Below are 13,151 nucleotides of genomic sequence, written 5' to 3'. Positions count from 1 at the left end.
CGTCTCGCGGGGAGCCCGCGCCGTAGCCGAGGCGGCGGGGCGCGTGCGGCGGGGGCGGGTAGCGCGCGGCGCCGTCGTTGCCGACTTGCCGGTCTGGCGGTCGGTGTGGACCCGCTCGGGCCGGCGCTGAGGAGAACGCACACACCCCGCCATCCCCGCCCCTCCTTCAGCGACGAGGGGGCGGCCCCGCTTCCCTGCAGCGGCTCTCGGCGCCTTGGCTTGCCCCGGGGAGCTACCATGGACAGGACCGCCGTGGCGAAGATGGGAGCGGTGGCCAGTGCCAGCGTGTGCGCCCTGGTCGCCGGGGTGGTGCTGGCCCAGTACATCTTCACCATGAAGAAGAAGACGGGTCGGAAGACCAAGATCATCGAGATGGTACGTGGTAAGAGGCCGAGAGCAGGGCGACGCCGGCCGCACGCCCCTTCTCGTTCTTCTCAGGCCGGCGCCTCCCTGGTGGGCCGGCTCCCACTCCGGCCGGCCGTCTGTGGACGCGGGCGGATATCCCTCTGCCTCGGCAGGGCGCGGGCGGTCCGACATACGCCGCCCTCAAATACCAGCCCTTTGCCCAAAGCACGCGAGTCCCTTCCCCTTCACATCCGTGCCTTACAGACCCTGCCGTCGGCAGTTTGTCGGCTGGCTGGCACCAGAAGCTGAGATAGGTCTCCTCTCCAGATGTGTGGGGCTGTCCGTGTCCTGTGTCCACCCCTCGAGGCGAGGGGGCGGAGGAGGGACGTTGAGCCGGTTTCTGATCACGAGGACAGAGGCTGGAGGCAGGCGCAGCTGTTCCACCGCAGCGAGATCCACTGGCACTAAAAGTGTCTGCTCCGGCTTGTCCTGCCTGGCCTATATGTACCTATGCGTAAAGCTATAGGTCTTGGTGGTAATTTAAAAGCCTGCGAGTAACTTGTTTAAAAGAAAAGGGGGGTGGGGCGCGTGTTCAGCCATCTGTTGAAACTGGGAAGTAATGTCTGTTCACAGTTACTGTAAAAGGAAGACGGAGCTGTCTCTCACTACCCTTGTTATACTTGTTATTTAGCGTATTATTTAAATATCTGCTTATCAGTAACTGGATGGTAAAAGGTCAGTTTAGACAATATGCTGATTACATGGAAAGCCTTCAAAATTTGAGTTTATGATTTGGACACCGCTGTACTGAAGAACTGAACTGAAAGCACCAAGTCACTTGATGTTAGCCAATGGATATTTTGTGATCTCTCCTGCAAAACCTTACTAAAAGCTCAGACTTATTTTTTTTTAATTGCATGTGGAAACATGTAAATTACACATGCAAATTGTGAGCTAACTCCTCCTTGGCCATGTGATGCAACACTTGCCAGTAGAATTCATGCAGTGCAGTTTGTGATAACGTAAGTCCGGACAAGAATTCCACTGTGTGTTTTTACTAATCATAGAGTCATGCTTACTGTTGAAAAAATATTTGAATGCCATTTCTAGTCTTCAGTTACATCATTCAACAATTTGGAGGGGAGCGTCTTGCTTTTTAGTTTCTGTGAGCCCGCTTACAACAGCTTGTGATGGAGCAGAAAGTTTGGATTGCCATTTTAGAGAGGTTTTAGATCTGTTTCTAAAAAAGGGCCCTGGACTCTATAGTAGGATTTTACAAAACTCATTTGAAAACTTAAGAGTGGCATAACACTGGTTGACTATAAATTACTCTTTTTTTTTTTTTTTAATTCTGGTACTGTAGTACTAGAACTTACTTCAGACTTATGTGGACAACAAAATAACAACATTTAAAAGCCTGATCATGCAAACACTCAAAAGGCAGATCCAATAGTTTCACCAACTCATATTCACAATATCCCATTTAAGCTGTAGTTCAGAAAGTGCCTGATAATTGCTGAAGGTGTATTTGTATTAATTTTGTGTACAATGTTTAAATGGTGTTTTGGCTGGGAAGACTTTAAATTTTATCTTTGTTGCAAAGATTTTGCTTTTGGTAGGGAAAAAAATTGTTATGCCAATGTTAAATTGATTTCTGGTAAGTGAATTTCTTAAGTATGTACTTCAGATAACATTTTCAGAGCTATGTTCTTGGACACAGATTGTGATCCTAAATAGATACTTTGAAAAATTCTGCTTTTATGATCAGAGCTTTTGTCAACTTTAAATTGCAAGGGAAGAATAAAGATTGTTCAAAGCATGTCAGCTTTCTCATACGGAAACATTTTACCAATTGGATGCAACACGTTAATACTATCTGCTCACTTAGAGAGCTGGCATTTCAACCAATATTCAAGTTGGTAGCTTCCTCAGCTAATAAACATTTTTAGTTCATCAGCTGCAAGTCTTCTTTCTTCCTCAAGGAGTATTTTCAGCAGACACGTGTAATCAGGCTGTGAAGTGTCTTTGAAATAAGTGAAATAGTTGTGTAAACTTCATACCAAGGAGTTTGGTTTGTCAAGTAAGGGCAAAAATGTGTTTAGGTGTTTGTTTTACTTGAATATGCTGCATTCTGGAGAAATTCCTGAAATCCTGAAATAGTTTTATCCACCAATGTAGATTTGATTCAACGTTTGTTGTTTGCAAGACACTGTATCTGTTTTAGTTTATCACGAGAGAGACCTTCCTTCAAGCTTTGGGAAGAAGGTGCTGTTTTCCAGTCTGTAATTTAGTGTAAGTTAGGGTGGTGTGGGGAACAATACTGCTTTATTGAAATGTGTTTTTTCTAATACACAAGTTACTATACCAGGCTGGTCTTCTGTGTTAGATTAAAATTACAGGATTGTTCTTGTATTTTCAGCAGATTTTTTTGGCTCAAGTTTTCTTTGGGGAACATTAGACTTTGGTTAACGTTAGACTTTGGTTTTATACCCCCATTAGACTCAGAATTACCTTGATTTATAACTTTTATCAAAATCAATAGGGAGCAGACCTATTTACACGTTAGTTGTATGACTTTAATTCTCACAAATGAAATATTCTTTCATTATAATTAACTACAGCAATCACTTTTTTGACTTTTTTTTCTTAGTTAAAATAAAATTAGATTAATATAAGACCCAAATGTAAGTAAAAAGCTGACTTATAGCAGTGTTTAAATGCTAAAAAGACAGTGACCTTTACAAATCAAATAGAATATCTATGAGACAAGTTAATATCAGGGATTATGATGCCAAGAATGTCTAATGTGAAGAAAAGTGGAAAGGATTCTCAAGCATGTGGAAAACATAAGGGTAACCATGTTTCCTTGTTGAATAATAAAAATCAAGAAATTCTTAAATATCTATCTCACATTTCAGTAGATGAATTCTTTAGCAAAGTAATTAGCCTGGTACACAAATTTAAGCTTAATAAAGACACCATAAAATTACTGCATCTTCTTTGGAAGCGAAGGTTTAAGTCTGGAATTAAAGTATTAATATTGTGTCTTCATTGACCATCTGAAGTTTGCAAATAGGGAGTTTGCCTTAGGCACTGATAAATGTAGACAGAGTTACTTCAGCTCCACTGCTGAAGTAACAGAGGCATTAATAGTAAATATATAGCCAGTCACATGAAGTTTTACTCAGTCTGTTAAGAAACAACTATCTCCCAAAACCTTCTGTATTACTTTGCACAGCCAAATTGCCATTTCTGTGAAACTGTAAAAGTATTCCTACAGTCAGGTGAAGGTAAACGTTAGCTGCAATGTTGCTAACTTTAAATTAAAGAGAAGGTTAATAATTAATTAGATTCTTAAAGTAACTTATTAGATAATGTTTGATAGCTACTTTAAAAAGAGATTAAACCTTACAGTAACACTCAATCTTTTGGATTTTTCAGGCCTCAGACAAGTTTGCAATGAAGTTGTGGATCCTTATATAGCAAATCAATTCTGCTCACAAGTAGACTTCAGTTTCTTGCTTACTCTTTCCAAAGCCTTTTAGAAACTCAGCAGAAAACATGTGTTTGCAAACTAGAGTGAAAAATGTTGCCTAAGTCTTTCAAAAACACTCATCTGTAAGGAATAGCCCATGCTAACTAAAATATGGGGTTAATGTAAGAAAAACTGCTTAATGGAGTAACAGTATTTTTTGTTGTTTGTCCGTTTAATAAACAGTTGTTAAAACCTTGGATTTTTTTCAGCAGCTTGTTCCTCACTCTTTAGTTTTGGAGCTTTTTATTGTATTTATTTTATAAGGTTGAGAAACAATAATAGAACTGGTTGAAAACAGAATAGCAGAATACCTTAAACTGAGACTTATTCTCTCAGGTTTGATTTCCAGAAAACTGGGCAAAAGCTTAGTTACATTTGTCTAGATCTCCATTCTGTGCCTCAAGTGAGAGGATCCAATTACTCGAAAAACAGACTTAGTATCAAATTTCAACAACAGCAAATTAAAAATCAACTTAAAAAGCAGTTTCGTATTTTACAGGAAATTTTTCAACCAGCCATTGTGAAATGTCTCTGGCCAGTTTCCTTTTTAATATGTTGGGGGAGGAAAAGAAATGCATGGATTTTGGCAGCATTAGAATTTACCTGGAGAGAAATAAGCAAATGTCTAAAGTAACTGAGGTAACTGCTGTTTACCTGCTTCCCTAAGAAAGAAAGTAACATAGTGTGACTATCATAGGGTTTGTGTAGGGAGAATTATTCACTATTATTACTTTCTTTTACTTGCCAACTTCTGGTGAGACTGGCTTCTTGTTTCATAAGCCATCAGAGCATTTGTGCCACAGATGAAGAATACAGACCTTTACAACTGGCAACAATCACATACCACTCCACTTCTTTATTCTTGTCTTGTTGCTAGTAACTAGTTGTTATAGTTACTGTGAGGTTACGCTGGCATGAGACATTGATGACCTCCAAGTGGAGGATAAAGGAGTATGTAATATGTAGCATCCATATTCAAGAATCTAAATGACTAGTATGTGAAACTCCTTCATACATACTTTTTCCTTTACAAAGGCAAAGAAGAGTTTGAGCCTGAGCAAACTGGAATCAGTAAAAAGGGGAGTGGAAGGAACATGGGCTCTATCTACCACTGCAGGACATTGCCAGTTTCTGGGTAGTGCAGTGATAATATTTAAAATGTTGTGACCTTGAGAGCTATCCAGTGATGTGATCCACGTGGGAATAATACTGTTCCAAGAGAACGGTGCCATGGTATGAACCTAAGTAGTGAAAAGTGAAAGAACTCCTGAGACCTGATACTGCCCCTACCTATTGATGTGTGACTGAGACCCCTTACATTACTAGTGACTAGAGTATTAAAATAATTTTTTAGAATGTTGTTAAAATTTTAAAACCAAGTTAAATTTGATATGAGTACTGGAGATGTCATATAACTATTTCTATAAAACTTGGGGTTTTGTTTAGACTGTATTCCTCAATAGAAAAATCACATTGACACAGTGATAAACACCAACATTACTAAAACAAGGTTGTGTTGCCCACAGGCTCTTTGCACAGATAATCTTAATATATAATAATCTAGAATGTGGCTTGTAAAGCAAGTTTACACAGGCCAGGAAAAACACTTTAAGCATAGTTCATGTTGATATAACTTAGACACTAGTAATAGGTTTTTATTCTCACTGTAAAATAATTCAGTTGGAAATTTTAAAAATTTGGATCCTAGGAGAAGAAAAATTGACTCAATTTCAGTGTTTTCTTCTAACACTGTTAAGAATCAAAAAGTAGTCCACTATACAGATTATAGACATACTAATATTTTACTTTATTTAGTGTAGTAAGTTGATCCTACAATTTAACCACCTGTTTCAGAAGTAGGTTTTAATTTTCTGAAATTGCTGCTGCCTTTTTTTTTTTTCTTTTTTAATTCAGTATGTCTTGAAACATATATTCTTACAAGGAATGGGTATGGGAAGATCAATTAAATTTTTAATTCTGCATTAGTTTCTTTAGAAGTCATTTATTCTAATTATAACAGTTATCAAAAACATGATGATGAGCTACACCTGAAAATTGAGCTCCAAGTAGTAAATATAAGTAAATGTCAGGATACAATATATATTGTACGTATAGGCTCAGAAGAACTTGTTTGCTACTTTGTTTTATCTTTTGTATAAAGTCTTTCTCCAAGACAGAAAAGCTATCTTTCAATGAATCATTCTGCTTGGGAATATTTTTACCTTTTCATAAATGCTTGGTATGTGTTAAGTCATATTTTCAAGTAATTTTTCTCCTCTTTGCAATAACTCTTGATTATTGGTTGAGCTATAATGGCATCTGTTCTATTAAACTCTTTTTACAAATTAAGACCACTAGCAAATACTGCAAGTATTAAACATGTCACCTTTATCTGTCAAACAATATAAGCAGTAAGGTTTTTTAAGTGTCTGAATATACATGTCATTGCAAATTTGTTCATATCATGAATTAAAGTTGCATAGCGTTTCAACAGTCAGTCTTGAGTTAACAAGAACTATCAACTTTTATAAAAAATACCCAAATTGATCAATATAGGCATTGAAGAGACCCAGGGTATGGATCCATGCGTTTATAGGCAGGAGAATACTAGCTGTAAATTCAATAGCAATTTTAGGTGTACCTGTAAATGTGAGAATGTCACCATTTGTGTCAGTCTGGAAACTTTAAAAATACCTGAACTTTTGAAGTTCTTTCCTTAAAAAAAAAAAAAAAAAAATAGCTGCCTCTTACCTTTTATTTTCACTTGAATGAATTGCATAATGCAAAATACATAATCTTTTTCTGTGTTGGCTAGTTCCAGTTCACGTTAATAGCCTTCAAGACATCAGCCACCTTTCTTCCCTCCATGTATGCATACACAAGCATATTTTGTGCAAGTATACTACAGTATACTCTTCACTTACTGTGAAGAGTAAGTCTTGGAGAGAGTTTAAGGAAAAATACTGGAAGAGAAGCACACAGTTAGATTTTATTGCTACAATTTGGTGCATTTGTCAGATGGTAATTACTTTTCAAGATTTAAATTTTAGGTAGTTGAGCTGCAGCAGACAGCGTAGAGCAGCAGGTGGCACTAGTGTGAATTTTGTGTCTTTGCACAGTAAATCTCTGAGGATGGATATGCACTGTTTTCTAAGTAACCTGTCATTTAAGAAATCTTGTCCCACAACGACTGGCACTTCTCAGCCACTACCTGACTCCAGGTCAGACACGTACAACTGAACTTCTCCTGTAGGCAGAGGGCCTAGAGTAGCAGCAATGTCTCTGCTACCCGCCAGATGCTCAGCACTGAAATTTGGCTGATCCCATCACATGCTAAGTGCAACTGAGAGGCTGGAGTAGCTCACAAGACTTCTTCCTGGCCTCCTTTCCTAACCAGCGTGCAAAGAGATATAAGACTGGGCAAGAGAGTTGGGTAAGTATACTGTCATGGAGGATGCGGAAAATAAAAGTTAGGACATGAAGTCTAACTTTTCCCCAGCCTTCTTGCAGTCATGTTACTGTGCAGCAGATGACCTGTAGTGACTATTTCTTCCTGGGCAGAGGTCTTCATATAGCAGTTATGTTAACTAGTTGCTGGACATCAGCCACTTTCTCTTACCCAAAAGTAATCAATCACCAATGGTCAGCTGCTGTAAAACATCAGAGAATTTAGGATGATTGCAGTAGGCAGATTTTTAGTCCCATGTCAATTGTGCAGCAGCTTGACTGGCACTGTGCCATTAAGTTGGAATCTGTGGCTGTTGGTCACCTCTATCTTAGGTTATTTGTGTGGAGTTTCTGACTTTTAAGAAAAAAAAAAAATCAGTACTCATTAAAAGTCCACTGGATTTTTCTAATTTGGCTAATCCTTATATCAATAGAGTGTTTTACTTGAATGTTAAAAAAAGGTCAGGCATTTTTCAGTACAAATGGACATATGCTTAAGGTTGCAGCATTCGGGTCAAAGAAGACACCATGTTTAAGTGCTAAAAGTAACTATATTCTTTTTGTTCAGTAATGCCACAAAAGAATACAGAACTGCACTGACTTATCTCAGACAATAATTACAAAAATAATTTTTAATAACTTTTCTATACATTATGTAAATAATGCCCATTGCTAGAAGGAAATGTGGCTTCTGCTTTCATATATGCCAACCTTTAAAAAAAGAGTTAATTTATTTAATTTATAATTATTATTTTTTAAAGGGGTGGGGCAAGGCCCAGACTTGGACACTGAAGATTCATTAAGTGTCTGAATATAAAATTTCAGGCTTCTTGAGCTCGTTTTGCCACCAAGAAAGATTCCTGTTCAAAGGTACTTCTTACTTGTTTCCCCACTCATTAGCTGTAGCTTCCTTCCTGCACCCTTATATAAAGAACTGTTTGTCTGCTTTGCAAATTGGATCACTGAAATAATCCAAGTTTATTAGAGCTTCTGTTTTTCCCTAAGAGATTGTTTTACTCCACCTTAATGCTGACAGAATGAATACCACTGAAATGTACCATTAATCCTGTTCCTTTAAAGCTTTCCCTCTTTCTTGGAAACTTACTAGTTATCAGACTAAAAGTGTAAGTTTTACACTTAGCAGTTATTAACGCAATACTTATTATCCTGGATTGCATCTGCCTTTGCAGTGTAAATCAGTTATGGGTAAGCCTCAATCTAGTCTGCATGTTACCATGGAAAAATTATATGTGAAACGGAAGGGTAGGAATTAGTACAAAGCAGTAGCAGTATAGTACAAAGTATAGTAGTGGTAGTATTACTACAAACTGGTTTTGAACATGTCCAGAGGGCAAATACACAGAGATACAAGAAATAAGGAGCATCCAGTTGCATCTTTGAATGGATCCAGCAACCAGAAACACCCATAAAACAATGAGACACAGGGGCAAAACAGTCCATCATGCCTCAAGTTATTATGCTGCCTGTTACCTTTAAAAGGAGTGTATGGTAGCTGTATTTCATCTTTAGACTTAATGGATTATTTTTTCAAGACGTTTAAAGAAGGGTCTGTACTCAAAGAGATCTTAACAGTTAAAAACTTCATTAGTCTCAATGTGTAAGTTTAATTGGAATATTATATTAGTACTACATTCTTCCATCAGAATTGTAGTGTCTGGTAATGCATTGTAGGTTAAACTTTGTCCTGCTGACTTTGCTTTCAAACTGGGTCCCGCAACTCCACTATTCAAGGGTCAGAGTTTATTTGATCTAGATACAGCATTCTTAGGCTTAGTGAAAAAAAATCTAAGCAGATGTTTTTTTCTTAGAAGCAGATAAGAGAAGAAGAGAATCAGCAGCAACTACTTCAGTCCAGGCCTTGGGCTTAATGCAAATTCCATTCTAGATAGTGTTACATGGGAAGCTTCTAGGGAAACAAGCATTTTTTTTTAAGTTCTTTCAATGCATATGCATATAAATATATACAGGATATTTAATTTTAAAAAGTATACATGCAAATCTACAGTTTGGGGAAAAAATAGTATAGGTCATCAAAATTATGTTATTATGCAAGGTGAGCTTTTGCACACCTAATAGCTAACTAAGAATTTATAAATATATCACAGTATCTACATACTGCCAGTTCTTAGAATTCTATACTGTTTGCCTAGATGTTTTGAAGAAGGATTAGTTGTACTAACCACTTCACCTGTAAGCATTCTTTCAGAAAGTGTTGGATTCTGTGTAACATGAGAACAAAGTGGATCTTTCAGATAGCCAGACTCCAACATCTATCCTGTTACCATAGCAGTATTAAAGGAAAATGAGAGTACCACTCAAATTCAAAAACTGTAATTTGTCAAAAATTAATTTTCTATATCTGTGCTCTCTGAAGAAGAACCAATAGGAAAAAGGAAGGAGGGGGTAAAAAGATACTTGAAATAAAACTGAAGTACTATCATGAAGAGCAAATGTTTCTCCCTGTTGCCACATGTTACAAACAGGGAGTGTAGACTTACCTTCCATGAAAGGTCTAGCCTGATACAGATAGTTATCATCTGTCTAGCAGCGGTCTAGAGCAGAGGCCCAGGGAAAGCAGAAGAATGGGGCAAGTTGTCATGATTTTTTTTTCCAGAATGATTTCCCAGTCTCCAGCAGCTTGTATTTCAGAGACAGTGTCTGTAATTTAAGATGAGCTTTTTTCATGTTGTTTTCCAGTACCTTTTTAAGGCTGTGTAAACTTACAGTATCACCAGAAAGGAATTCCACATCTTACTACTTTACTTAATTGTGTGACCTGTAGCTGACTCCTTTTATTTGTTTTCAATGTGCCTCCTGTTAATTTTAGTTGATGACCTCTACCTCTTACACTGGAAGCGACAGTGAACAATCTTTCCCTATTAACCTTTTCTATACCATCCAGTCATTTGTTTTCCAGGCTAAATTGTTCATTGTATGGAAGCTTTTCATATCATGGCTTATCCTTACTGCCCTTCTCAGGGCCTTTTCCAGTTCTGCTCTGTCCCCTGTACGGTAGGGACACCAGAACTGCATTTAGTATTTAAGTTGGATTTATAAAGAGGGCTATCCAGAAGGCATTGGTAAGAATAGGCACCAGTGAAATGTAAGTATGAAGGCCAAGAAAAAAGGCTCAATTTTCTTCTGCCCTGCATCAAGTGAGTGTCACAACCTTGATTTCTTCTTTCAATTCTAGTGCTTTAGAAGCTCTTCGTAAAATTTAAGCATAATATAATAACTTCTTAGTATTGATCTGAGCTTGCTTACATTTAGAATATTTTTATATTCTTTTTTTGGCAAGGGTAGGAGAGGAATTGTTAAGAAAAAAAACAGATTAAATTCTGGCTCAGGCAGGATGTCATTTATAGACCAGTATTTCCAAGATACATTGTTACTGACCGAAGAGCACTTGGTCCTTTCCAGATGCTCACTGATTACTAAGCAACACATAACTTTTTTTTTTCTCTCCAAAGTGAGGGAGTGAGAGCAAAGCACACAGGTGAGGTGATTCCCCTAACATACAATCGGAGGCAAGAAATGCCTGCCCTGAGCTGTATTTATTCAGTTCCAGAATCTTTAGAACTGGTTCTGTATGGTTTGCACCCCATATATTCTCTCAGAAAGAGACTAAATTTTTGCCTGGAGTAATAACTGACAGGAGGAGATCCCATGAAATACTGGAAATTCAGGCCCTAGTTACTACTAGTTCTTCATAGACTTCTATAGAGGATTTGAAATACTGCATGAAGTGTCGACTTCTATTGCCACAGTTGTTAAGAGTTCTGAGTTTTGTAATGTGTAACAATACCTCTATGTTTGAGAAATATGTCTTTGATTAATGTGCAAGTCCATCAAAACCTCTTACCCCTATGTTCTATTACCTGGACTTCAAGATACCAAGGCAGCAATGTATTTGGCTTGCCTTCATTCCTACTTTCCTGTAAGATTCAAGATGTCTGTTGATTTATCACCAGCAGAGATCTCTGCTTTTAGAGTGGTTTTGTAAGCACAAGAGGAAGATGCATAAGGGACAATGATGCTGCAATATCTTTTATTCTCTCATCTGAACAATCATTTCCTTATAGAGTTGCAAGTCATGGTTTCCTATGTGTTTCAAATTGATGCTAAAAACTCTATTCATTTTAGATTTACAGAACTGCAGAAACTGCTTTAAAAAAACCAACCAAACAAAACCACACACAAAAAACCCTTCAAATTCTGACCTCATAGACTTTCATAGAGTAACCACCTTGAGAGATCATTAAACCAGAATAATTTGTCTCACTACATGACCTTAACATAAGCTAATCATTGTTCTTGTGGACACTGCTTAAAACCTTTGCTTAGTCCTAATGAAACTGATGGTCTACACCATGCTTAAAGCATGCTCTTATCTTGCTGGATTACAATGTGTCTTTATGTAGCCTTATTTTTTTAATGAATGACAGTCGTTTTATTGAGATAGCATTTTTTCGTGAGTGCAACATCATAGTGATTGTTGTATTAAACACAACAAGAATAAATACTTAAGAAGTTTAGCTGTTCTTTATACATTTGAGTGTATGTGTTAGCACTTACGTGTTCAATACAGCCATAAATGATCAGACTATAGGTAATGACCAGTTTTATCTTGTATTGTAAAGAAAGATTGATCAGATCTAGAAAATCCTTATAAAATAAAGTTGCTAAATATGCCTTGTGATACTGTGCTTACCTTCTCTAACTGGTTCTGTGCATGCATTTATTTTTGCCTTTTTAAAATATAGCTGAGTAGACAATAAAATGGTGCTGCTGAGTCTTAAAATTGTTCAGCTTAAGACCCTCACCTTCTTAGCATGTGTCTTCTCTGGATTTATCACAGTTTAATGAATTCAGTCTTTAATGTATTCTTAGCACTTTTCCATAGCAAGTGCTGTTCAAGCTCTTTCTGTTCAAAGAATCTCTTACATTCCTCATGAGTCATCCCTATAATACACACACGCTTTCATATACAAAAAATATTTCTGTATTGCATCATACCAGCTGTAAATACAGCTAGCATTTTTTACACCAGACCTGTACTGGAAAAATAAGTGGTATCCAAAATTCCTGCAAGGCATCCTTCTAAATCTTTGTTTACCCCAGCTTCATCAAACTGAACATTTATCTTATTTTCCTTGTAATTGTCACTTACAAATATAAAAAGCTATTGCTGGAACCAGTGTGCTGCTTATCAACTCAGTTCACTAGGGTATGAATAAAAATCATGTTTGAATTAAATTATTTTATGTTGGTTCCTTTTTCTGCTTGGTTTTGGTACTTGAGTGCTGAGGTTCAGTTAGCTTTCCCTGTCTTGTGGAGATTCTATCGAGTAGTCTGCTTAGGAAAATATATATTAAGTAGACTTATTACAAAAGCAAAATTAGAAAACAAATGCAGTTCCTTAATGTTTAAAATTGATCCCTGCAATAAAACAAGGTATTGCTCAAGTAAAGTTGGGCAATATGCTAAATATATAGGGATATATTCAGAGTTGTTCAGTTGTAGTAGGCTCACTAAACAAGAATAAAAGATAGTAAGCTCATGAAAAGCCACTAGCTAATGTTTATACTGTAGACAGGATTCACTCACCTCTAATTTTTGTAGCAATATTCTAATTCTAATGAACAGAAATGGCTCTTAAATATGACTTCTTTCTTGATCTTTAAAAGCTGATATCAGTTTAGTTGAAGTATTCAACTTTTGCTTAAATTAAAAAAAAAAAGTTCAGCTTACTTGCTTACATAACTTATCTGTGCTGTGTTCATTTCTTTCCACAAATAGGTGC

At 37.2% G+C, this 13,151-nt stretch overlaps 1 protein-coding gene across 5 annotated transcripts in view; it reads left to right on the top strand.

Moving 5' to 3' along the window:
* Positions 1 to 22: 22 nt before the first annotated feature.
* The window catches only part of NT5C3A (5'-nucleotidase, cytosolic IIIA), a 29,085-nt gene continuing 15,956 nt past the window's right edge, over positions 23 to 13,151 (top strand). The window contains exon 1 of one of the 5 annotated variants that reach the window (XM_052792549.1): positions 23 to 349. In XM_052792549.1, the coding sequence (XP_052648509.1) occupies positions 238 to 349 (112 nt within the window). In that variant the 5' untranslated portion in view covers positions 23 to 237. Of the gene's footprint in view, positions 376 to 8,177; positions 8,198 to 13,151 lie in introns of those variants that run through there. The other 4 variants (XM_052792484.1, XM_052792492.1, XM_052792510.1 and 1 more) reach the window with 4 other exon arrangements.

Source organism: Harpia harpyja, chromosome 1 (assembly GCF_026419915.1).
Source record: "Harpia harpyja isolate bHarHar1 chromosome 1, bHarHar1 primary haplotype, whole genome shotgun sequence".
NCBI lineage: Eukaryota > Metazoa > Chordata > Aves > Accipitriformes > Accipitridae > Harpia > Harpia harpyja.
The sequence above is the reverse complement of the archived record's forward strand: the minus strand, read 5'-3'. Positions and strand labels throughout refer to the sequence as shown.